General features: G+C 36.2%; 1 protein-coding gene and 1 long non-coding RNA gene across 2 annotated transcripts in view; one reads left to right on the top strand and one right to left on the bottom strand.

The window, feature by feature from the left end:
* LOC122166214 overlaps positions 1-8,765 on the bottom strand; it is a 47,674-nt gene extending 38,909 nt beyond the window's left edge. The window contains exons 1-2 of the long non-coding RNA XR_006170728.1: positions 8,686-8,765; positions 7,264-7,388 (exon numbers count right to left, since the gene is read on the bottom strand). This is a non-coding gene — a long non-coding RNA (uncharacterized LOC122166214). The remainder of the gene's footprint in view (positions 1-7,263; positions 7,389-8,685) is intronic.
* On the top strand, positions 409-26,682 carry IL15 (interleukin 15). Its single transcript, XM_042829819.1, has 7 exons — positions 409-497; positions 10,227-10,356; positions 22,145-22,254; positions 23,448-23,529; positions 23,948-23,989; positions 25,609-25,752; positions 26,330-26,682. Exons 2-7 carry the CDS (start codon positions 10,303-10,305, stop codon positions 26,438-26,440), a joined length of 543 nt encoding a protein of 180 aa, XP_042685753.1. The 5' UTR covers positions 409-497; positions 10,227-10,302; the 3' UTR covers positions 26,441-26,682.

The following is a 26,682-nucleotide window of genomic DNA, read 5'->3' as shown; positions in this document are numbered from 1 at the left end:
TCTCCTGCAGTGTCTGCTTCAAGAAAAGGAGGAATTACAGCAAAAAGCTACAGCTTTCAAATTAAGAAAGTCATTGGAGCTTCTGTCTGAGGGAATACACTTAAGCTACAAAGAAGCAGAGGACTGTACAAGGGCACAAGCTACGTGCTTCCCACCCTTCAAGGAATAAGAAATAGCATACGTAACTGTTGCTACTTGAGACAGTAAGCAGCTGCTGTTCATACTTGCCTGCCTTCTAAATTTGAGACCTATTTGCCTCCCCCTGTTGTTGTTCTTGTTTTTTCCCCCAGTTTGAGTATTGCTCACAAATCGAGTTGTGAAATCTGCTCCCTGTGGTGAGAATAATTTCCACTTTGTATTATGCATAAACACAGTCCTAAATTATTATGTAACTGAAAGTAAAACAGAATGGAGCAGGGGGTGGAGCACTGAGCGCTGTCACCAGTGCAAACAATCCTTGTTTCGGTATCAACTTGCTACATAGATTTCCGAGGCTTGTAAGTATTTTACAAACTTCAACATACTTTTGCTTTCTTCAAAATGTCTTTCTTGTATTAAAAGGATGAGGGAATTCATACTGCTTAGCTTCAATTATTATTACTTTTTTTTAGTTGCCTTTTAAGACTTCTAAATGAAAGAGACATACTTCAAGTATATATAACCACCAACCTGGTGCCTCTTTCACATTTCTCCTGTAGGAGAGGCATTAGAAAGTATGGAAAATTGGTGCTAGTCAGTGAAAATTTGTCATTTATTAACAAACTCACAAAGCGAAGATAAGGAGGAAAAAAAAAAGACACCTCTGTGAGACCAGTGAACATAACAAGAAGAGAAATGAAAGATTGGGAGAATAAATATTTACCAACCTCATGCATGCTCTTGAAAGAACATTAAATGTATGTACAGAACTGAAAACTGCAGTCAAGCGGAATCCTACTGAAAATGGTGTTACGGAGATAGAGTAGCTGATAACAGTGTACTAGGAAAGTATTATCTGGTTAGCAAGCCAACTAAACAATTGCATTCATGAATTTGCTGTCCAAATAACACTTTCTGAATAATGAAATCCAAAGAAAGGAGAAAAAGGACACAAAGGGGAGGAACTTGTGAAGGACTGTATTTTTAAGACTTGCAAAATAACCTCTGTAAAAGCCAGAAATTCTCCCAACTGAGTATGTACACAGCATTTATGATTTCCTCTTTATACAGCAGGTATATATGTGCTGCTTTCCTTTAAAACAGTGTGATATTGCAGGAGAAATTCCTGATTATCATTATTTCATTATGTTTTGCTGTACTTTCCAGATAGACAACAGCACAGAAGTTCCTTTGCCATTATAAATGTGTTCATTTCCACATACAGATGCTAATTTATTTGAAATGAGACAGACAAATGGAAAGATACCACTCAGTTATTTTCTCTTGGAATGATATATATATATAAACATAGATCGACGTAGTATAAACAAATGAAAGTATAGAATTCCTTCCTTTGGAGCCTATTGGACTGTTCTGAACTCCAAGAATATAAGCAACTTTATAGCCTGTCATCGTTACTTTAGCTTTGCAGATTCAAACAATAAAGGTCACCAACATAATCTATCCTACTGCCTTTAAATTTGTTTGAATTCCCTGGGGAAAAAAATACTATTGGCAATTCAATTCTAAGGCATCTCAGACTTTGAAAACTGAAAAGGATTGCAGAGAACAGAGATAAAGGCTGATGTGGAGTTATTGGGTAATAGGAATAATATGCTAGATTTTTTAAGAAGAATTAAACGTCCCATCTCTCTTCAGCTTGCTGTTACGTGCCTTTGCATGAACATCTTCCAGGCTGTGGCCAGTAATATATTTCATACAAACTTTCTACTGTCAGGTGCTGACAGTTCTCACAATTACTTTTCTCTGTGCTCAGAGTTCAGCTTTATGCAGCCAGCACATGAAGGTGCAGAAATATGTGGGAACTGTTCTCCTGTATTCTGTCAAAAATGATGTAAAATAGATCATTTCTGCAGGGAGAGGCTAGCACAGGGTATCACTTTCAGGAAACAGGACAGAGCTTTCAGGAACCAGTAAAGGAGAGCAGCCCAACCTCAACTGATGGAATAAAATTGTTAGTCTGCACATAAGTACATTTTTAATCAGTATTATTTTTCTACATGATATGGTCTTCTTGTTTCATCCTCTCATTCATCATTACAACACCACCAGCTAAAAAAGCTAAACCCAGGGACAGTAAATACCCTTTGCAATCATGTTTTTCTGTACGCCTTTCAACCCGTAATGAAGGATAGTATTTTTGAAGATTATTTAAATTACATCATATAATGCACTAAGAATTCTCAAAATATGCTGCCAGCTTTCTAAAGTCAATGTGTAGTGTTTTAGGCATAACAAAAACAACTCAATCATATCCGTTCACTGTGTGTACATACTAAAATATTTCTGCTTTTCGAATGTGTCATTTATTTACTTTCTTTTCAGAGGGCAAAATTTGCAGAGACTTCACAGATGAACGCAAAAAGGGTGCAGAGCAATTGCTTTTACTCTAACACTTTAGCTCTAAGCAGTTGCATGTCTTAGTTTGCCACAGAATCCCCAAATAGTGTATTTTAGTATATGGTAACTATTTTTTGGTTGCTGTCTTAATAAAAACAATGTTTTACCTATGAGATCTTTTAGGACAAATCAGAATTTTTTTTTTTTTGGAGATGCTGAATTCTGAGTCTCCTACTCCTGATGAGGCAAATCTGGCTATTTTATGACGTTATTACCTATAAAGATACCATGCATTAACAAAATTGTTCAATATTACTGTCATAGATGAATCATTACTAGAGATGATCTTTTCAGCACAGGCCATCATGACATGGTAAAACACACTGCTTGAAAATGGAAATCCAAGCTGTTATTACAAGTCTATAAATACTTCTTGGCTCTCAATGTGAAGTTGTAGTGAGTTGTACACAACTGAGGTAGCAGGCAAAAAAGTCTCTAGTTGGGATGGCAAGCTGCCTTTTGTGTTTGTCACTCACTAGCCTGACTTTAAAATTGCAGAGGTGCCTTTCCCTGAGTTTCTGAAGCTTGAAAATTGCTCAGAAATGAAGAGGACAAGTCCCTATTATTTGTTACTTGTTATCTGCTATTTATCAGTCTGAGAAATGTATATGAAGCACTTATTTATATGTAACTTATTTTTCTACAAGGAGTTTCCAAATCTTCATTTTTTATTTTCACACAGCCCAGATTTCCAGTTTCTATTCTACAGATTTTGCTAGGACAGCAGATGACTCTGGGAATAAATGCTGACATTTTCAAACTAGTTGATGCACTTCTCTCTGCAAGGACCAAACTCAAGTAGAAAGAACTTCTAACAGATCATGGGAAAACTTGCTCAAAGGTGCCTTTTATGCAGAAGTTCAAAGAGATGAAATTATATAGCAAGTCCCCAGTACCTAAATGCACAGATTATCTTTTCATAGAAAAAGGGGCCTCCAATTCTATGCAATTGATCCCAGAACAAACTTATTTTTTCACTGTTTACTTGCTGAACAATGAACCTTAGTTGTTGATTCAACAACTAAGTTGTTGATTTCAAAGATTTCTGAGCAGTGAAGTACCTTCTGCTCTTCTTCAGCCAGTGCTGTTACAAAAGCTGGTGCTAAGATCCCATGCTCAGAATGAACCTGAAAGAAGAAACATTGCAAAAAGATGTAATTGTCATCTAAGCTGTCTGTACTATCTCGGTGTAAGCAGAGATCTCACATGGCCAGCATCACCTTTAAGAATTTTGCAATTCTTTCTGAGAGGTCTGGGCTGGGACTTCTTCACATTCTTTAGCTCCATCAGGATTCATGGGTAAGATAAGGCTAGTTAAGGCTAGTTATTCAAGAAAATTATTCTTCTCCTCTTTTTTTTTTTCATTTTTTTTTCTTCTTTTTTTTGTGTGTGTGTGAAAAAACAAGGGAAGAGCAGAAGTATTTGGAAGTCATTTATTTGCCAGCAGGAGATTTAGTATATAATTAAACTGTTGTCCTTGCTGGTAGGTTATTATCAGCAGGTAACAAACCATCTTACAGTATTTCATGCTATAATAGATGAGATAGGTCTTTAATGGTAGCAAAGGGTGATCACTCAGAAACTGTTGTAACTATAGCCGCTATGAATTGCAACCTATAGTTTAATAGTTCAACAATTAACTCTGCCACTAATGCTCAGAAACTCTTTAAAAAAACACCTCTGATTATCCCCCCGGCCCCCCTGTGGAACTGTTCTAGAAAGCCTGCTTTAAGAAAATACCTTTAGACTATAAGGTTAGACTCTATGACAGATAAAAATCTTATATCAAAGTTGCTAGACCAATACAGCCATGACTAGAATTTGTTGCATCTTTAGAGCACCTCTTTAAATTAAAAAAAAGCCCTTTCGGGAATAAAAATTCAAATGAAACAGGTTTATTGGATGCAAATTGTTTTTGAGTAGAAAGATTACTGTATGGTGAATAGTTAGCCAAAATGTCAATTCCTGCACCTTTCTCTGGCTGTAATACCTGCCAGAAAGCTGTGAGCATGTGAGCGTGAAGTGCTCAGTAATTTTCTTCCCTACAGTTGAAAAAACAGCTCAGGATGGTGTGGAGAAGTTTGTTGTCTATGCCAAGGCAACGACTTGAGGTTATTTGTAATGTCAGATTCTTGTCTCCCACAAGAACCATATGCGCAGATACAAAATATGACAATGCTATTTTTGATATAACGATCTTGCTAACAAATGATCCTGTAGAAGATTCATTTTGTGTACAGGAATAATAACACTGACACAATTTCACTCAACTCTTAATATGCTGTTAACTACTATTAGCATATTATCAATTTTGTACTCAACAATGATGGAAAATTGGGCACAAACTCAGCTGCCTTTCTTGATGCCACATTGGCTAGTTAAGAATTACAGCACCTACACCAATAGTGCCTGCTTGTGCCTCTAGCAAGTGACTAAGTGTCGCTGTCTTCCTAGAAGGGGAAATAAGAACAGGATCAGGGGAAGGTATTGCAGGAACATGGAAATCTATGCTCTTGACATCCTGAAAGCTGCAGCTGGTTACTGCCGTCAGACTCCTTGCAAGAGAAATAGGTATCTGCATCCCTCACATGGCACACGCAGGACAGCCATGTTGTCAGAAGTAGCCAGTCTTTGAAAGTCAGGTCATGCCTGATTGAACTTATCTCCTATGACAAGATTACTTGCTTAGTAGATAAGGCAAAGGCTATGGATGTTTTCTATCTGTTTTTTAGTTAAATGACATGTGAGCAAGCAGCGTGCCCAGGTGGCCAATAAAGCCAATGACACCTGACCTGCATCAGAAATATAGTGGCTAGCAGGATTGGGAAAATAATTTTTCCCTTGCACATGCAACAACTGAGACCTTACACTGCATTCATTTTTGGTCCCCTCACTGCGAGAAGGACGTTGAATTCCTTGAGAGTGCGCAAAGAAGAGCAAAAAACTGGTGAAGGGACTAGAAAACAAAACTTACAAGGAATGGCTGAGGAAACTGAGGTTGTTTGGTCTAGAGAAGAGACTGAGAGGAGATCTCATTGGTCTCCACAGCTGCATCAAGGAGGGCGCCAGTCTCTTTTCTCAGGTGATGAGTGAGAGCACACAAGGAAATGGTCACAAGTTGTGCTTGTTTAGATATTTAGATTGGACATTAAGAATTTCTTTACAGAGAAGGTGCACAAGCATTGAAATGGGCTTCCCAGTGAATGGTGGAGTCTCCCATCCCAGGAAGTAAGTGTGGACTAATGGCACTAATACACAAGGTTTAGTGATGGGACTCAATAGGTTAAGGTGATGATTGGACTTGATCTTGGAGGTCTTTTCTAACTCAGATGATTAAGTGATTCTATGAATGATGTATTCCCAGCTTGAATGTTACATTAGATCTTCTAAAAGTATTTTAAAAGAACAGGCACCTGCATACCAGTTTAAACTGGGTGCATGTAACATGCTTTTAAGGATGTGGGAATGGGAGTAACAATAATCTGCAGGCTTATATACTGTAGCCTGCAGTGGAAAACAGAAAGTATGGTTTGTTTCCTGGCTTAGTGTAGTTTGGTAAGGCTGAAGTTGCTAGGTAGAGTTTTAATTTATGCTGACTCTTGGAAGGGTCATTGGATCAAATAGTGTTTCACATTTCTAGAGCAGAATAAATTCTGATACAACAGTTAAAATTAGCTGTACTTAGGACTGCTATGTGCAGCACAGATTACCAATATACAGCAGAGGGGATGAAAAAGAAGGTGGCATTGAGGGTCCACTGGGGGTTGCACTGGTCCCTCTTTTCAAGAGAGGCTGAGGATTCTGCAAGTTGACTCGATGTTGCGATTGCCAACACCAGACAATGGTGATGGCAAAAGCCAAATGGATTGGTCTTAACATGTTGCCTGACTGCTTACAGCTTTCTAGCGTTAATTTTATTTAATTTTACATCATTTTCATTTAATTGTAAAGAAGTCTACAGCCTAAGTATCCACTGTATTTTATAATACAGTAATTAGTTACATGGGCACAAGAAATGACATTGTACTCTAATATATGAATATATATATATATATATATATAAAAATACAATAGAAAAATTAGATAATCTTCTTTTGCACATCCCCATATCTGATCTGCTGCACATTCCTTGCAATGTGTTGTAAGTGTAGAATAATTAATTTTATCTTTTATTTTTTTGCCTTCCATTTATAGCACTCAGCAGTACAGTATCAAATTGCTTCTTGAACATGAATTAGTTCATTTTCTCAAAAGCCCTGAAGGATAATGAAATGGGAATTTTATTTTATAAATGAAAAAAGATCTGAAGAATTTAATGATTTGGGGTCTGGTATGTGATACTTCGAGATGAATTTTTTTAAGAGACTGTTAAGCATTCCTGAGGATTGTCTATGCCCGTATATAGCTCCCAGTGTGTTCTGTTGCTGCTGTGATAACTCAATTATTTTTTGAATTAAGATCTGTAGAGAGCACTTATTTCTCCAAACCGTAACTACCTGCACTGGAGAAACCTCCATCTGAGCTGACTGTAGGGACTAGAAACGTATGCTTGGGGAGCATGAGGCAAGTTATCCTAAAGGCGGACACGCAAAAAAATCTGGGTTAAGTCACTTACTCAAGTCACATGGAGGTGGTAAGATGAAGTCAAGGTTGAGATTGTTTCTCAGAGCTGCTAAACTCAACTGCTCTTGTCACTGAACTTACATTTTTCTTTCTGTTATCTTCCGCTTCCTTTTGCGTCCTTCCTTTTTTTCAGATGAAGACATTGATACAGTCTCTTTCACAAGATTGGCCTATTCAGCATACATAATCCATTCTGGTCAGGAATCCTGTGTGAGAAAAAGGAAATTATTACACCATACTATTATTAAAAATTCGGTAATTTTTTCAAGTTATGAATTGACAGGAAGGTAAGGAGAGTAGGGTTCAGTTTCTATTTCTGGAGAAGAATATACTTCAGCGATCATAAAATCCTCCCACTTCTCTTACAACAAAGGTTTTCTTCTTCCTTTCACCTCCACTCTCTCTTATGTATGCCCTTCATTCAGCCACATTACTCAAATTCCTCTCTTGTATTGCAAACAGCACCACTGATTTCTGTTCCCTGGCTTTTACCACATCGTTCCTGCTGGAAGCCTTTTTTTGATACCTTAAGTTCTGCTTGCTTCTGAAGATCTGAGATGGAGTATGTTCATTATGAAGAGACTGCTGGAGACCAAAAAATCATTGCCAAGAAATCTCTTCTGTAATTACATGAACTAGCCACTTCTGACTTTGTAAACTTTGTGCAGATTTTTTAGGCTGCCAAATTGAATACATTACTAAAAAGCAGGTTTTAATTAAATGGTTATAAACATTTTCTCTAGTTCTTCTATTTGCTCATTTGTTTTTGGAAATGACTGAATTATGTTTGATAAGACTTTCAGTATGGGAAATTTCAGATCTAACAATTTCATTTTAAGCTGAAAGTGACTAAAACAGTTTCATTGTCAGAAACATAGCTACAGAAGGCCTTAACAAAACTGTAGGTAATAGCACCCACATGAATAGAAATTGGACTGTTTCTCCAGTCTACACATTTGAAATTATCAGAGTTTAATTTAATTTCCTAAGAAAAAAATGTTTATCCAATCACACATCTGTGCATGATTTCATATCTTTGCTCCCCTCCTCTACCACATTATTTTTTAATTGAACACCTAATTTCATTGAAGAATTTATATTGGAAGAGGTATCTAAAGAACAGCTCTCCCAACTTCTCAACTAAAGCAGGGATAACACTAGTGTAGATTGCCCCAGGTTTGGCTAGTTTTTGAACATTTCTAAGGATGGAGCTTCCACAACTTCTCTAAGAAGCCTCCTTTGTTGTATACCTGCCCTCACTGTGATTTTTTTCCCTCATATCCAGCATTTTCTCCAGTTCTTTTACTGTACATACAACAGTTTATCTCTCTCTTCTCTATAACCATATGGTGGAAAAAAGAACCAAAAAAGGATCTTCTTTGCCTTCTCTTCTCCATGTTGCACAAGCCAAAGTCCCATAGCCTGTGTGTTCAGTCTCCAAACAATTTAGGACCAGACTTTCCAGTTTTGCATCTCTCTTGTATGGTGGGGCTAAAACCATACCTAGTACTTCAGATGCAGCCTGTATCATGTGGAGCATCACTTCAGAAACATAATGGATTTTCTGAGCCATTCGTCTTGACTTTCCATCAGGTGCTGGGTAGCTTAATCCAGCCTGCAAATGGGAGACATTTTCCATTTGTTTGAAGACAGCTTCATTCATTTCTATGATCAAGCATCCTTCAGCAGACCCTCACTGTCATGTCCTCATGTTGATTCCTCCTTTCATCAGACCTCACAATCCCTGTACACCACAGTTTCTTGCACTACATCTATGCACCCTCTAGTCTTCTCTGCTCATCTTTCCTTGCAAGCGTGTATCGAGCAATTGCAGCACAAGGTGATGTGATGTCCCACCTTATCTCCTTAATGCTAGCTAGGCCATTGTCCTGTGTATATGTTAACTGACAATTACTCCCACTTTTTTCACAAGGTGGCATGCATAACTACAGAGGTACTTCAGGTGGACTCTCAACTGCTCTGTTTAAACAAGTGCAGCTTAAGAGCCTTTCTCATCAGCCTGTTCCATAAATTCCCAGCCTGGAGAAGCTTAAATCAGGCCTAAATCTAAGAAACCAAGTCCATTTATGAGACAAATTAAAACCAGACATTGTAAGTTCACAGGCCACCTGTACAATATGAAAAACAGTAAATAAATTAGTAGCTTTGGAGATCTATTTTCTTGCAAATTATGTTGCACTGCTTTTATAAAAAATACAAATATTAATATTCAGATAAATTGCACTACCAAAGTGTGTTCATATTTTTCTGCTGTATGTCTTCAAAGTCTTGCTGTGAATACAAAATTCACTGCTCTAACAAAAGAAATTTCTTGTTTCTCCAACCCCAGCACCTGCAAGTCTTCAAAATGAATGTAGAAAAAACGTAATAGAGGAGAAGGAAAATGTGCTACTAAGTTTTTATCATTTCATCCATAAAGAGATAATAAAAAGGAGAATGAGCTGTTTAGCTTCCATAACACCTTCTATGAAAACACTGCTTAAAAGAAGTGGCACACTGGATTGCTGCTGCCCTGACCTTGATTCTGTGTGGTTTGCCTCATTTATTCTTTTCTAATTTACCTTGTAAAGAAGAGGAGAACGCAAGTAAAATTGCATAGCTGGGCTGACACATAAAAAGCAACTATTAAAAACACGTGTCATGCTCTGTTGATGTAATTAGGGGAACTCTTCTAGCCCTTTACAAACCACAGAATTATGCTGATGTTAATGACTTTCCTATTAGCTAACTTAGCTACAACTTCTGTTCTAATTTTCATCAGAAGTCATAAAAAAATTATTTGATGATAATACATCTATTCCAGACTGACTCTCCTCTCTTACATTGCAGTGTTCAGAGATACAGTCTAAGATGGGTATCTGGTCTCTAGATAAAAGTAATCCTTTTGAAAAGACTTACCTGGTGTTTCTATGAAAATCCCTTTAAAATTTCAGCTGGTTGGTTGGAATGCTCTTGACAGATCACCTGAGAGCCACTTCGAGGTTTATTGCAGCATTAAATATATATATTTTTTCCATTTCTAGGTACTACAATGTACTTGCCTGATCCAGCTTCTGTTCTTCTGTACTGAGCGATGTTGCAGTGAGCAAGACACTGGGGATGGCGCAGCCAACACAAAACTCTGCTGGAGCATGGAGAAGGCTGGAGAGTCAGGTAAGTGTCATTTAAGCAATCTGACATTTTAGAAGTGTCTGCAAAGCTCTTACTGTTTCTCATGTAGCTTAACAGGAAAAACTGTTAATGCAGCGAATTTCAAGCTTGGAAATATTTCCAGTATTTTAGATAAGATTGCTAGCACTCTATTATTTTCTGTTATCTTCTTTTCACGCTGTTTTCTACTTTTTCCAGCCTTTGGTCTGGATTTTTACAGATCCCTTTTTTTTTTTTTTTTTTTTTTTAATTTTTATTTATTTCCCTACAGTGAAATTCTAGCTGACCTCCTGCAACTTGTGAGGCTGTAACTCCTGACACACAAGTGTATTCAGTATAGGAGGATAATTGCAAGTGTTCAGATTTTTGAGCACTCTTCAGACTTTCTCAAAACACTTTCTGGATGATTCAGTGTCAGTTGCATTTCTAATAAGCAGCATGATCTGGTGGCCTCCTAATAATCCACATGGTTCCAGATGGAACTCAGTATCCCCAAGGTTTGCACACAACTCTCTACAGAGAGGTTTGGATGCCTTTGTACACACTCACCTGGCCATGCCCTGCCAACTCTGTCAACCCCATCTGAGAGCTGGACTGCTAGGTGGCCCAAATATACCAGCCTTCTCTACACACTGGAGGTTACCATGAAAAAAATAATAAAAAAAGGAGTGCTCCATCTGTGGGCACTCAGTTGTGCACAGGCTTGAGCAGGTATCTGAGGCAGTCAACAGGCATAGCCCTATCTGACCCCATCATTCCTAACACTGTGCTGAAATGCGGATAAACACATCCCTACATAAAGCCAATCTGACCAAATATGCAGGCTGTGGGGAATTGTTGGAATGGTCTTCCTGCTAATTATAGCAGTGAAGTTAGGACAGGGTGATTCCTTTTACGAAGATTTTTGATTATTTTGCTGCTTATCTCTTCAAAAGCACCTAGATAAAACTCTTCCGTTCTAAATGTGTAACTGCCCTTAAACTACACCTCACCTTTTCCAGAAGTCAAAGAAGTTTGCAGAAGTCAAGTCAACACAAAAACGGTGTTCATCATCGATTACCCCGTAGATTCATATGACTTTATTCCAAGTCTCAGAGTGATTACATCACAGACTTAGCCCCTAGCAGAAACAGGAAGAATATAGCCCTCATGATTATGGGGAAAAATTTGGAAATCAACCCTCACCACTTGAGCTCAACAGGGATGGAGAGGATTAGAGCAGATAATCAGTTTATAGGTCAGGTGAAAGATACAACATAGCTAATTCATTACATAAAATCAATTAACTCACTTACGGAAACTAAATATACCAGCCCTGATCTCATTATTTTTTTTCTATTCTTTTCTGTGACATATGTTGCAATATGTGTTCCTTATTCAGTTGAGTCTATTTACCTACTGAAGAACTCAGAGCATGCAACTCTTGACTTCTGCTGTTCAGGATAAACAGTTCCGTGAAGTGAACGTGAACACCATTGAGAAAGCAGACTTTTCAGTTTCCACCACTACCTCCACTTTCACTCTCCATCCTCAGTATACAAAGCACCAACTTTTGTTAACACAATCAACTTTAGGTCTTTAACTAGAAAACAACTGTAATGCTTTTTTATTTAGCTAATTCGTGCTCATAGTTTAACAACATTTCATATGTAGCATTTTGTTATATCACTGTAATTATTTAGCTATTTCCTCTACTACAAGACTACCAAGGTTGGCAAGGAGAGGAAAGCCTTCAGAAGAGCTCCAGGGATATTCACTCCCTTGTTTTCCCCTCAGAGTTATAAGACAAATCCTAACCACGTTAATTGTTCAGTGCAAGAAATAAAATTTGCCAAAGTTCAAAAAAGAAAGGAATTAGAAGTGAGCATGGAAATTAGTTTGCAACATCAGTGAGCATTTCTATGACTTACCACGTGCTTGTAATTATATCCTCTTAGGAAGTGATTTAATTAGGCTATAACAGACTGGATGTGCTACGTGACAAGCCTCCAACAAAACCTAGAGAGGTCCAGGAGAGTGCTGTTCCACTTCATTTCTGAACAAGCTGCCTGTTGGAGAAACACCTCTAAGTTACAGCTTTCCTTTAGTGTTAGGGTAGACAGCAGTCTTGCCTTGTTTTACCTTTACTCCAGGATCTCCAACTCAATAGCCAAAACCTGAATCATGTTTTTCAGCAACGGTGAACAAAGATGCGCTCAATCTACAAGCCCTCCAGATCATGAAAGGAACAAAGGGAAAAATCATGGAACAAACATTCCAAACGAGATGAAAATACAACTTTTATCACAGATGTCAAATAGAAATTGATGTAATGCTGTTATTTTCGGTTTCACAGTTCCTGAGCGAGGGTAATAAAATCTCTTCCACTGAAGGAGCATTTCCAATTTCAGAACTGACAAATTTATATAGAAAGATTAATACTCCTTTTCTTACTTGCTCAGTTCACCACCCATAAAAAGAAGAAAGGAGCCAGTATGAAAAAAAAGAGACATGCATAGGACATTGTCAGAAGACAGTACTTAGAAACATAAGAGCATGCTGAAACATCCGCTGGAACAACTGCAGAAATAGATGATTGTCTTCAAGACTACTTCAGTTAAAACTACAGCCTAGAAAAACTTTCCAGACTAAAATTAATGATACATGCAGACAGCAGCTGTGCATATTGCTTCACTCAGGCCACAAGATGATGAATCACTGGCAACCCCACCTCTTTTCACTCTTCTTGTCTTTCCATACGTATATCAAGGACAGCAGAGCAAACTGCTGTCCTTACAAGTAGCATAGACTTACTAAAACTTGTGGCCTCAGTACTTGCTGGCAGGGCTCACTACACATTGGCACTGCTGCATTTGGTAAAGTCAGGAGATTCACTGCAAGTGAAACAAACAAGCACAGCTTTGGAAAAACAGCTGAAGCTTCCTGCTGATTTTTTTTCCATTCATTTTGAACTCACGTACCTGGCTTTTCTCACTCATGTTTAGCTCTTCCAGACCCAGGGAAGACAAGGAAAAGCAGGTAGGAAAATTAGAAAAATCTACATCTGATATATCACATCAGAAATGGTTACAAGGAATGTCGTTCTTTTCCACCACAAAACCTTCAAAGCCATTAATACCCTGCTGAGCTTCAAGGTATGCAGTAAACCGCTATTAAATTAGAAAATTTACCCAGTCCCAAAACAAGATAGAATACAGCTCAATAGATCTTATAGCTTTATAACATCTATAGATATACTTGGGTAACTTCAAGATTTTACTGAATCACTCCAATGTTCATTTTCTGCAGAAGTTGAAACAAAAGTTTTTCACAGTGTACTCCTTCATTCAATTTTTATAGTAAAATCTGAAGAAAATGCAGGCAAGATATCTCCCTTACCTGGGGAGAAATTTTACTGAAAACTTTATCTCAGAACCACCTCATCATTTTTCAATGTAAAATTTTTCAAGATGTGGTGAAGCACTCAGAGTGAAGTACTCTTGAATGATGAGGCAGACAGAGAGGAAGACTCTGGCCTAACAGCGTTGTTTTATGAAGGGGTCAGGCTTATTACTCTCAGCAGAAACACAGTGTATACATACATGTTGGGGAAGAATGATGTACACGCTGGAGCTGACAAAGATGGAGCTTGGTTCTGATTATCTGTTTAGCTGACCAGAAAACAAAGCGTAGCTATCCTTTCTAACATTCAAATTTAACTTCAGCTTTGAAGAAGCAATCTACAGCAGATGGAAGTCCTGAGGATATAAGCACCAGACAGTTTTACTCATTTTCTTACCCCTTTTCTTCTATTATTCTGTATTCAGGAAACATGAGACTTGTGGATTATGCTCAAAAAACTCTACGCTACTAACAATTGTTATCTCTGCTGGTGTTATCTAACAGTGCCTGGGTGTATCATGAACATACAATGACACAAAAGAAAGGTCTAAAGCATGTACACTTACTGATAAGTAAACGTGAATTCTTCAAGTACCTATACAACTTTTTCTGCAAGGGAATATTTGTGGAACTTTTCCAATGTTCTACAGCACTGTACTTTTAAAACAGCTCCTTCTTTCTTCCCTTTTCCCCCTCTTTTCTTTTTTTTTTGTTAGAGGACAAAAAGCCTCACTCATCTGCTTTTGTGTAACTGAAAACATCTCTCAGATTCATGAGATTTTATGGAAGCCTGTAGATTATTTTGCATAATTTAAATAGCAAATGAATATTTCAGCTCTCATTTTAAACTGTGTGTGATTACAAGACAAATAGGTCACAGTGAGGAAAAAGTGGTTTTCTAGTAGATTTCATCCAGTTAAAAACAAATGACTCAACAGTAATGCAAATTTATGCACTGTGCATACACGACAATCTTCACCAAGAAACTGAGTGAAATTCTGCACTGAATGTTGACTAATGAATAAAGATTGAGAAGGTCAACTCAAGTTCTGCTCTACTCTTAGTAAAAGCGAGTTTTCAGTACTAACATGACACAACAAGATGGAGGACAGGTAGCTATCCTCTGTTCTTTTTAGGTTCTTGTGTTGAGGACCTAAAGGCCCCTGACTGAAGAATGATCCTGGGATGGAATAAAGTATTCTAACAGTTTTAAGAGAATTTGCTTGCCTCTGGCCCTGAGACATCCTGACTCTGATTTATGTCACCCATTTTATCCCAACATAAATATCAAGTTACAAAAAAACTTTTATTTAAATCAGGGTCCTTGATTTTTATTTCTGTTTATATATATCAGTTACTTCCTTAAGAAAAGGTCCACATAATCACTAAAATAAATTTTCAAATCAAAGAAATCTTAATATTAAACATACTAAAAACATGTATTTCTTAAGTGGTTTTGCAAGTTATACACTCTGTATCTTAACTGTTATCCTCGAAGATTATGAATGATTTTTTTATTTGCTGATTGTTTTTTTTATTTTGCTTAAAACTTTTGTCAGTATCTGTTATGAAGAAATGAGAACATAAGTAATACACTTTGAGAGTATTTGAATCATGTCTTGCATGAATTAAATGAGGATCTAAAGTAATTCTGAGACAGAAGAAAAAAGTAGCACTCTCAAAGTAGTGCATTGTTCTTTTTGTGCAGTATCCCTCAGATTTTCAGAAAGACATGAAAGAACATTCAGAAAAATCAGCCTACATATTTGAGTAGGATAAAGACCTCAGTCTCACTGAATTCAATAGGGTATAGATATTATCACCCCTACAACTAAGGTTCAGGTCTATGGGGTGTGACTTCTCTCTGGGCCATGAAGAATTCTGTAGGTACTTGTCTCAGTGTCCAAAATAAATATGGCACGTTTTCCCAGGTATGTACAATTATTCCATTTTTTACTCACTGTTTACTAAGAGGGAAGAAACTTTGTTTTCTCCTTTCCTGATAGGTCCTTCAGCTTTGAAGTAGCTATTTCTAACGATGAAAAGCACTTTGTGAACTGAAACGAAAATGTGAAACCACAAATAAAAAAAAACAGCTCATTTTTGGGTAGAGTAAATATCAGCATTTGTTGCACTAAAATGGCTGAAAATAATACGAATGTTTACGCAAAGTAGTGACATTATGACTTTCAGAAAGCTCAAGCTGACCTTAAAAAAAAGATAAGTTCCCTTAGATTATATATGCTTATATAAAGCAGCACTCTTCAGAAAATTACAATATGAAGCAGCTTAATTAAAGTAACATTTTGTATTTTTAAACTACTTAAAATATTCTATTATGTTCAGAACTTAATATTGCCAGTCTATACTTGAAACATCAATTAAAAAATATTTAAGGATAATGAACTGCTAATTAAAATTCTAAAAATCCATTACAAAGAAAATATTTGTCTATACTGATAAACAACAGTGAAGAAGTGCTAGAGCAGTTATAAAGATGAAAGTACTAGCCTTAAATCTGATACTTTAATCTGTATACTTTGTTGGAGATAGAAGAGCCCGTCGGGCAAACATCAGTACACTCCTCTCTTGGAATTCACAACTGGCTGTAGTTGGAGACAGTAGGTCTAGAGGCCCTGTCCGCAAATCCAGAGCCAGCTTTGCTTTTCCTAAATCCAATGTGCTTGGACCTCTGGCCCAAGTGCAAAACCTTGCACTTTTCTGTGTTGAACCTCATTAGATTCACCCGGGCTCATCTTTCAAGCCTGTTGAGGTCCCTCTAAATGGCATCCCTTCCTTCCACTGTGTCAACTGCACCACTCAGCTTGATGGCAACAGCAAACTTACAAAGGGTGCAATTGATTCGGTCGTCAACATTATTGATAAAGATGTCGTAGGTTACAACTTTTTTTTTTCTTTGATTTAAAAATGTCTCACAATACTGCCTCATTTCATGCTTTTGATACTGCGACTGTTATGTTTAATCCATCTAGGTATATGGCAGATCTTCATTAGCGTGTGATATAATTCATTGTCCCTGAGCTAAGTACTATGCTAAGTCTGACATACTGTCTAGCAACTGCTCCTGTGGTAACTCTTTTACAAACTCAGGGTTTTCATCTTCTCTCCATCACTACGACAGACCTTACACTTTTATTTTCAAAGTTCCTTTCCTTGACACTGTTTTTGATTTTAAAAGCCTACCCCCTAATGCACAAGAACTTCAATTCTATTTTAGCTTTCTGTTGAATATTCATTGCCAAGGCATGAATATATAACAGAAATATTTACAGGGACTGCCTAGAAGCATATATAAATCAGTACCTATTTTGCTATACAGACTTCAGCTGTGACTAGATCTGCTGATCCTTTTCTTATTTGTGTTGTTTTGTTCATGTCTTTTACAATCTCTTGTGGTTCAGGTGCTTACTTATGCAGGAGAGTATGTTCTGAAAAACATTTTCACTGGTTTCTGCAGCTTTTAAGTTACACTGAGAAATTAGTGAAAGTAGATTTAAAAGGAAAGCTCTTGATCTAAATAGTAATATTCAACTAGAAATATCTTGCCCTAAAAGACTGCTGTACTTCTTTTGGGTTTCACAGCTGCTGTTTCTGCAAGATTCTTCAAGAGGTATAAAATCATTCTCTGCACCAAGGAATAACTTCTTCTTAGGCCAACAGCTAAGCATAGGATCCATCTTCATAAATGATACAAGCCCCAGGCTTCAAACATGTTTTGCAAAGGAAAGGTCAAAGGAAAGATTAAACTTCTTTCATTTCAAATTCTAATGTTTAAGATATTGACTGGAATAATAATGATTCTGTGACCTTTTGGCAATGTTTTCAATAAGGCATTGCAAGCTTTACTTTCTTGTTTCTTCTGGCATACAGGAGAAGGAAATCTTACTGAATGACTATCAAAAGCAAATGAACAAGTATTCCAGCAAACCAAGAACATATCAATGCATAAGTGGTGGAAGCTAAGCTCCCACACATTTTCTTGTTCACTGTTCCCACAGTCAGATGTACAGAGGAGAAAACAGAAAAAGACAGAAGCGAGGAAAACTCACTGAGATAAAAACAGCCTAATAAATGAAAGTGAAGAATAACAGAAAACCAAAACGCAAGTGATGCAGAAGTAATTACTTGCCATCTCCTACCAGTGGATCAATATCCAGCCAGTTTCCAAGCAATGGCTGCTCTTAGAAAAATTCACCCTCTCTTCCTCCCTGTGCTTTCACCTGAAATTTTATAACATGTGATATCATATGGCATTGAGTATGCCTTTGGGACTGCTGTCCCAGCTATGTCCCCTCCCAGACTCTTAAAACCCCTAGTTTATTTGCTGGCGGGGTGGGAGAGTGAGAAACAGAGAAGGCCCTAACTGTGTAAAAAACTGTTAGCAACGGCTAAAATATTTGGTGTATTATCAGCATTATTTTGGTCACAAATTTACAACATTCAACTAACTACGAAAACACTTAAATCCATCCCAGATGGTACAATAGTTAGGCTGTATGGATTGTGAGAGAAGACTGCTGTCAAAATATTTATCTATCTAAGAGATCCCTGTGAAGGAGAGAGCTGTTGGAGACTGAGGATCAGTACTGAAATTAAACGCTCAAATAAAGAACTTGTATGTTCAGATCTAAATTCTCTAATTAAAAATAAAAATACTCAGTTCTTCCACAAAAGCACCGTTGTGAGTTCCATAGTTGTATGAATATGATAAAAGCAAATGTCAGTATTTTTTTGTGCTGGTATTAGGCAATAAGAACCTGTATTCAATTATAGTTGCCAAAGGTAATTGACAAAATGTACTCTCAAGAAGATAAAATCACAGCATGAGCAGGAACTTGTATTTTTCCATCTTGAGCTTTCCTCCTGAAAAACACCTGGGCACATCCACTGCAGATCACTGAATGTGAATATCACCTGGAAAATCCCACAGGGCCAGTATAGAAAAAATTCATTTTGGAGGAAAGCAGGCAAGGAGAAAGGACAGCATTATCTTGCACTACAGTGATACTGCTTCTGTGCTCAGATTCTGAAGGGGATTCTGCCTCTGAGAGCAATTCTTTCTTCAGGCCACCATAAAATTGCAACCAGTGGGACTCTTTTCTTTACAGAGACCTGGCTGAGAGTGAAAATGTTTAGGTCCCAGAAGCCTGATGTTAATATGGTAGAGGATGTTTGACTTAGCAGGAGAATCTTACTTCAGCAGTGCAAGAAAATGTCTTGCACATTATTTCAATTGAATGATTAAATTTTTATAGTAATAAACTATGGACACAAACAATTAGGAATGGTGAACCTCTGTAGATAAAACCAGCATACAGAGCAACTAAATTTTTTTAATTATAATTATCACATTTCAAGGATTCACTGAGAAATTTACAACCAACACTTAATAAAGGAATTCAGATACATGGTACATAAGCAAAGTCACATAATTCTAGCTTTCAGTAATTTTCTTTGCATGCAATTTAAATATTGCATAGAACTTTGAATATTTTCTTTTAACCAGCTTACTTTTTTTTTTTTGGTGACAGCCAAAATGGTAAAATCAGCAGCTGATTCTGTTTTGTTCACTTCTGTCATCTGCTTAAATTTCTTTTTTTTTAAAGAGACAATAGTTCTACTGCGGCTTATATTTTACTCAAGCATAAGGTGTTTGTTGCAACTTGCTGATTAAAAAATTAATTTATTTTTTCAAAACAGATTATTTCTGTTCATCGTAACTCTCAATTGCATCTGACATAAAAAAAATAAATAAAAAATATTCACTTTAACTCTGCTGTTGCAAGTTATCAGGTTACAACCTACAGGGGGAAAAAAAATAGTATTTGAATGTGAACTGTTTTGCTTTCTTTTCAAAGTCCAAAGTTCAGTTGCGCATAAAACAAGGGCAAGTATCAGGGGCATAATAAAGTTAATTAATGATTAAACAGAAGAAACAGGAAAAGTTTTAAATAACAACGTGTGTTCAAAGCAGAAGAGTAGTTTGTCAAAGTAAGCAAGTGAGATAGCACTCTTAAGCTGCTGAATTATAATAGTTCGCATTAAATATTGAAGGCATTGAGGTAGAAAACTGCCCTGATTGTAGAAACAATGTATTAAGTGATCTAATGGACCTTAAGAACCTCTTGCTCTATAAACAAATGAATTTCCCTAAATTTCACAATTAGTAAAAGGTCTCTCACCTACAAACCAAGTTTATTTTTCAAAATAAGGAACAATTATTTCCTTACTACATGATGGTTGCCTACTGTATTGAAGAAAAGCAAAGATCAAGACAACTACATTAATCATTAAGAGCACAGTGTTCCATTGCCATCACAGAGAGCTAAAAGCATTATTTAAAAAAATGAAACAAATGTGCAACTTATGTCAACCCTGGCTCATTACTCGCTAGGTAGCGTAAGGGATTATTTTCCTTGAACACTTTTCCTACGATAGAAATTTGATAACACATTTGGCCTAGACCTCCCCTTCAAATCAGCTCGTAAGGCCCCAACATATTAATTATGAATCAAAAGCTGAAAAACACTTCAAGATCCAATATAATTGTCTGACATTTTCATTAACAGCCTCCATACTTAGTTTGACCAAAACTAGCTTGTAAAATGAACAGAATGTTTACACACTGCAAAATGTTTATAATACATTTTGACTAATTTTGATAAAACGTGTTTTTAAACAAGAATATTTTTTTTTTAGCTGAAGACAAAAAGTAAGATTTGAATTTCTTAGCATGTATACAGAAATCTTCCATAAGGTTATTTCTGATTTTCATTTAAATTAACACATTTTAAAAGTTAAAAAAAAAAATAAAAATTGTTATGAACTGCCAAATCAAGTCAAAATAAATAGAATTCACTTTAAAAAAAAAAAAACAATAGAAGAGTTGCTTTGTTTTGTTATTTTGTTATTTTTACAGAAAACTTGACAAACATCAGATTAAACAGTGTGGTAAGCTTGCAGCCTGTTATATTGTAATAAAATTACTCTAGTGTTGACAACTGCTTGGTTGTACATATTTCTTTATGAATCCTGTTTAAAAGTGTATTTATTGCATTAGTTATTAATGTTTTGGTATGAACAGTTATTTTTTTCATTTCCATTGGTCATGGAAATAGTAACAGGTTCAGCTTTGTTTTTAGACATGCTTTGGTTAAAGGTACTGGAAATAGTTCAGAAGATGGATAAGATATTACTGATTTGGCCATACTTTCATTAGGTATGAAATTGAATTTACCTTTCAATTACATATTTCTTACACAACAGATTTTGGACACAAAAGTTATATAAGAATCTGGCATCGCTTTGTGTTATTGAGCATGGAAATTTAGGTCGTGGTGTGGTTACTATATTATCTCAGCAAAATCTTCTGGTTTTGGAAGCAAGACAATTTTGAGTATTTTCTGCTTAAAGCAGTAACAAATACTTGTTACAAGTAGTTTTCAGAGCTCCTCTGAGGCACATGCAAGTACTGCTCTCCCAGCCTGGCCAGTAGATGCTTTAATCACAGTTAAGTGGATTGCAGCAAGTTAGCAGCAAACCTGACAAAAAGTATGAATAGGCCTTTCACTCTAACATATTCACTAGCTTTTTTTCTATTATGCTCTCTGATCAGTTTTTAAACATCTACTTGTGAATTCACGTGGATATAAACCACAATGAAAGAAACATAGTTTGATAAGAAATTAAACACTGAATCGAAATCACAGTTGCAGATAATTAACCTACCTCTGTGAAGAAGACGTATATGAGCTCAAATTAAAGGTTTTGCGATTCTGGAACAAAAATTCCCAGGCTGTGGGAAATAAAATAAAACAGTTAATGTACAGCTCACACCTTCTCATTTCCAGTTGCTAAACTCCAATGAAAGAATTCTTAAATGCTTCAATCACTCACTCCCCAGTATTAGATGTACATATAGTAGGTATAACACTACAAATATCTACTGCATCTAAAAGTTTAAATATCAATAGATGTAACAACACTGGACTTACGTGTAACACCTCACATATACACAGTCATGATATTGTAGACCATGTTACAACTGTAGGTAATTTGTAAGATTTGGGTGGCAAACAGGAAACAGGGTGGCAGGGGAAAAATCTGCAGGGTAGAAAATGGAATAAAAGATCTTTAATAATGTCCTTACATTAAAGTAGCCTGCAGTGTGAGCAGACAGGAAAACAGGATGAGTTTGCAATTTTGAGTCATTTGACTTTCTACTGTTTCATAAACTGACTACAAGCTACAGAACTTTTGGTCTTTAAACACACAACTGGTAGTCTTGCCTTGATTGGATATCTTGTCAAATTGATTAATTCAGTCAGAACTAAAAAGAATTATGTGAAATAAAATTATGACACGCTATCTTCTTGGTTGTATCTTTCAGAAAATACACGTGAAAAGTATTTGTCTCCAGTACCAACTGTATCTACTTTTGAACAGCCACTTCTTTTGCCTTTTAAAGAATAAGACTGGACTAACCATCTTCTTCCTATGGTAACTATAAAGTAAATATTAATGAGACAGTAAATACAAATTATCTAGTTTTTACTATTACAGCTGTTATTTGTAATGGCTTGCAATTGCTTCCTTTCCTGCCTTGCTAAGCAGTCCTAGAGTTCTCTTTAGGCTATGGTCCCTTGCTTTATTCTTTTTTTTTTCTCTGATCAGGCTCCATCCAGTTCATGTCTCTCAGCCTTTATCTCCATGATATTCCTCAAGTTGTTTGAACTGTTGCATTTGAAGACTTCCATATTCCTTTGCAGTGAAAAAAAAACAGCATGCACATGTTTAAATATGTATGCTGGTTTATATAGATATTAGGTATTTGCTTCCATTCTGATTCCACTTTCCTGTCTTAGAAAACCAACCCCGATTCTAGTGCCAGCATCCCCTACTTGTTCTCTCCTTGTCAAATCTCTTTACTAAGGTCTAACTTTCCAGCTCTGTTTTCCAGGAAGGAAAAATCAGGGCTAAGTGTCCTCTGGTTCTTGTTATAATACCTCTTTTATTTTTCTTTCCCAAAAACCTTGTTATCTTTCAGCCTTTGTTTAAGGCCTAAATGGTGAACAGCTGCTTGTTTCATACTAACTTCCAAATCAATTTGTTGTCTTCCTTTCATTGCCTTACAGAAATACAGAAATACTGAAAGGGATCCAAATGAAGGGTCAAAGTGGGGACACACTAAAATCACGGTTCACAGTGCAATAATCTTCCAGAGGAGAAAGAAACCTACTTTCTATCCTTTAATGGTTCGCTCCATGCAGAATTTTATTCAGGGCAGGAGGAGTCTTTTCAGTACACAAAAATATTAGATGTAAAATGACATACAATATTTCTACAGGGCTAAAGACAGAAATTTCAAAGTAGGGAAGGAAAAATAATTCAGTGTAAGATGAAATTTGTTATTTTTTGGGATACATGGAAAGAATTGTAGGTAACTTACAAGAAATAATTGACTCTTGCATTGTCTTACAAAATTAGCTTAAAACACACACACACACAAAACACCCTTGTCTGTTTAAACAGTGTGGCTCTGTGATTTTACAAGTTGTCAAATGTACTTGCTCCACACATTAACATATGTATACATATTTTTATTATCTGGTTGAATGATTGGTAAGTTTTTTCTCAGCATAAACAATGTGTATGTCTACTATTTAGCCTAGTAATCACTGTTTTTCTTCTAGTGCTTACGTACCAAACACAGAAGCAAATCACTGTAAGTGGTCAGAAGTTCTGAAAGATTTGGAGCAGATCAAGACATCTGAAGTAAGTTCAAAAGAAGTCACTATTTCATAAGATCATAGGAGCAGACATAACTACACGTTCAGCTGTTTAGCACAGTACTCAGTTAAGAGAGTCAGCGACAAGGAGTATGAAGTAGGATATTGTTTGTGTAGTCATTTAGGGAATAGAAAGCTAAAGGGAACTGGAGATGAAGCTCTTTTTTTTTTTTTTTTTTTTTCTTCCAGAATTTCTTTAATTGGATAAAGCAAAAAGAAAGGGGCAGAGGGCATGGGAGTCAGCCCATTCTGCAGGTTACTAGGTCACCTAGGTCACTTTCAGATCACTGTCTCACTGTGTTCCAGTACCTGGATTAATTGACCTGTTGAACTTGAATCCATGGCTCTAGTGTTTACTTCTAAGCCTGTTATTGTTCATAATTACAACTCTTGTTTCCTTTTAGGACATTGATGTCAGTTTATATACTGCTAACACAGACGAGGATGTAAGTATAATTAAAATTGGACTCAAACTGGTCTAATACGGTAACTTAATTTCTTTACTAGCAATTTTTCCAAAGGTAGACTTGCACTCATTTGAGAAAAGTTTCAGAAACCAAATCATTTGCCTTGGAAGGCAGAATTCTGCAGATTAATTTACTTATGATAAATTATGTAAGCTGGTATTAAATAATTTTACTGAAGTAGCTGCTATTCAAATTATTCAACTAATAGGGATGGTCTAAAATGATCTTATCAAAGCAAACACTGAAAAATAATGTTGCTACTCATTTGTAATTGGAGAAACTGAAGGAGTGACAGAGAAAATACCTCCTAAGATTATTATTTAACAGCATGCACTAGAATTCTATAATAAGAAAAGAAGTTACTTACTGGAGAAATGCAATATGGAAAGGAACTGTGAACATCTGCCAGTGCAGTTTTCTGCTTTTACAGCCTAGAAACAAATAATATGTAATATCAAGGATTTAGCCTTGTAATTGATGGAGATTATGATTCATCCTACAAAAAATAAATTCATTTTTAATAAAATTGTTAACTAAGTTGTGGCTTCCATAAACTCATTCCTGAAGAGACTTTTCCATAATCTACTGTGGAATTCAGTCTTTATTCTATGCAATCCTCTAAGAACATGAATCCAACCAATAACCTCCTCTTAGCCATTACTTTTAGCATGGCCCTGGTGCAACATGAGCTGGGTTCACTGTTGTAGCGAAGTTGGCAGTAGCCTGCTCCTGAGACAGCCTCCTCCTGACAGCATAAACACAATGACTGTGCCAAACGCACACAATACATGATTCCTGTACACAGACTTAATGAGATTTCCTAGAAATAGCGGACTTACTGTATCTGTGCAAAATAATCTCAGTGTGCATGCAGAATATAGTAACACTGATGCATTCAGTGGACCTAAAACGCCTGAGAAAGCAGACCCTGATGTATTCGTGGAGTTAGCCCTGTACACAATAGGAAAAAAAGGTGCAGAACATACACATCCATACTCACACACCCATTCCCGTGACTGAAACGAGCTACTGAAGTTAATACATTATAAAGGCCAATTTCTTAGCTGGTAATGTCAGGAAGACTTTCTTAAAGTGGAAAGGCTTGATGTGAAAATCAGACAACCTGGAGCTTGTTTTTTTTTTTTATTGACTTGGTGAAAAAAAATGGTACTTTTGTGCCATTGGGTTTTCGGGTTTTTTTTGTTATTTTTAAAATACGGGCATATATCCACTTCTTTTTTCTCCTCCACTCTCCATTATTCTGAATAATGATCTCTCAATATAAGTGCTAGAACTACTAAGAATATTAATTTAATTCCATTAGCGTTAATTCCTTCTCATATTCCTATCCTAATTATTATTTTCCTGAGTTCTTCGTCAAGACATAGTGCTTCACTTTGTTGCAGGAAATTGGCTGGCCTGTGTGTCATATATTAGCTCTTAGTTAATTTTTGCAGATATTTAAAAGTATTTGAATACTAATAACAGATACTAAGTAAATAAAAATCACCACTTTCTGGTAAATTATATCCCACATTCACTTATCCCATTTTAATCTTAAAACAGCTACAACTTCCTTTTATTTATTTTTTTTCCAGAAAGAATGCCAGGAACCCGTAATGAGATGCTTTTTTTTAGAGATGAAAGTGATTCTTCATGAATGTAATATCAAAAAATGTAGCAGAACACAGGATGTATTCAACATCTGGAAAAATGGAAATGCGCGATTTGAAACTAACCAGGTAAGTAAAACCAAAAGTCTGTGGATAAAATGGAAATGAGAATAGTTTCTTCCAAATCAGAAATTCAGTTTCTCATAGATTTGGAAGAGGCAAGATGGTATATATATGAAAGCAAAGGGTAATCAACCAGTAGCCCATGCACATAATACTGAGAAAATTACACACATAAAAAGGATAGAGCAGTATTTGGTGATTGTAGAAAAACACTCCCAGGACTCACATCAAAGAAAATACTTGTGACATGCAGACGTAAATGTTTGAATGTGTATATATAAATAATAGTTTGTAACTTCAATATCTAAACTTGAGTATGTTTACTGGCAAATAAAGAAGTGTCCCGATTTTCAAAGGGATTGGCGACTTAAACCTCTCTCTGAAGCACTGTATCCTTGAAAGGTGATCCTATTCAGGAATCAAGCCAGGAACAAAACATGAATACCTTAGAAGACTCCAGCTGTGCTTTCTGTATCAATTGACTGTGTTGTAACTATGGACAAAAACAGAATTAAAAGGGTTAGTTCTCTATCAGAGCATATAGACAAAGTATCTTGTTTTACTGTTGCATTTTCTTTTTCAGTTGAATTCCACAACATCAAAAAAATGCAAAGAATGTGAAGAATATGAAGAGAAAAATTTTACAGAATTTATACAGAGTTTTGTGAAGGTTATACAGAAGGAATGCAAATAATACCATGACCAAAATAAACAAACTGGGAACAATGACTGTTCAAGAAACATACCTCAGATAAATTAGATTGTCAATAACACTGGACTAAAAAGAACTTCACTTCTAGTCCTATTTGCTCAGAATAAAAAAAACAAAGAATAATACAATATCTTTAATGTGTGATGTTTTCAAAACTGCATACATACAAATGATAGCAAATTTGAAGTAAAAAATAAAGGAATTTAACATTTTTTTCCCCTGGA

The sequence above is a fragment of the Centrocercus urophasianus genome, unplaced genomic scaffold (assembly GCF_019232065.1).
Source record: "Centrocercus urophasianus isolate 14NV4802_14NV808 unplaced genomic scaffold, USGS_Curo_1.0 seq_32, whole genome shotgun sequence".
NCBI lineage: Eukaryota > Metazoa > Chordata > Aves > Galliformes > Phasianidae > Centrocercus > Centrocercus urophasianus.
Note: the sequence above shows the minus strand (reverse complement) of the source record. Positions and strands in the feature narration are given on the sequence as shown.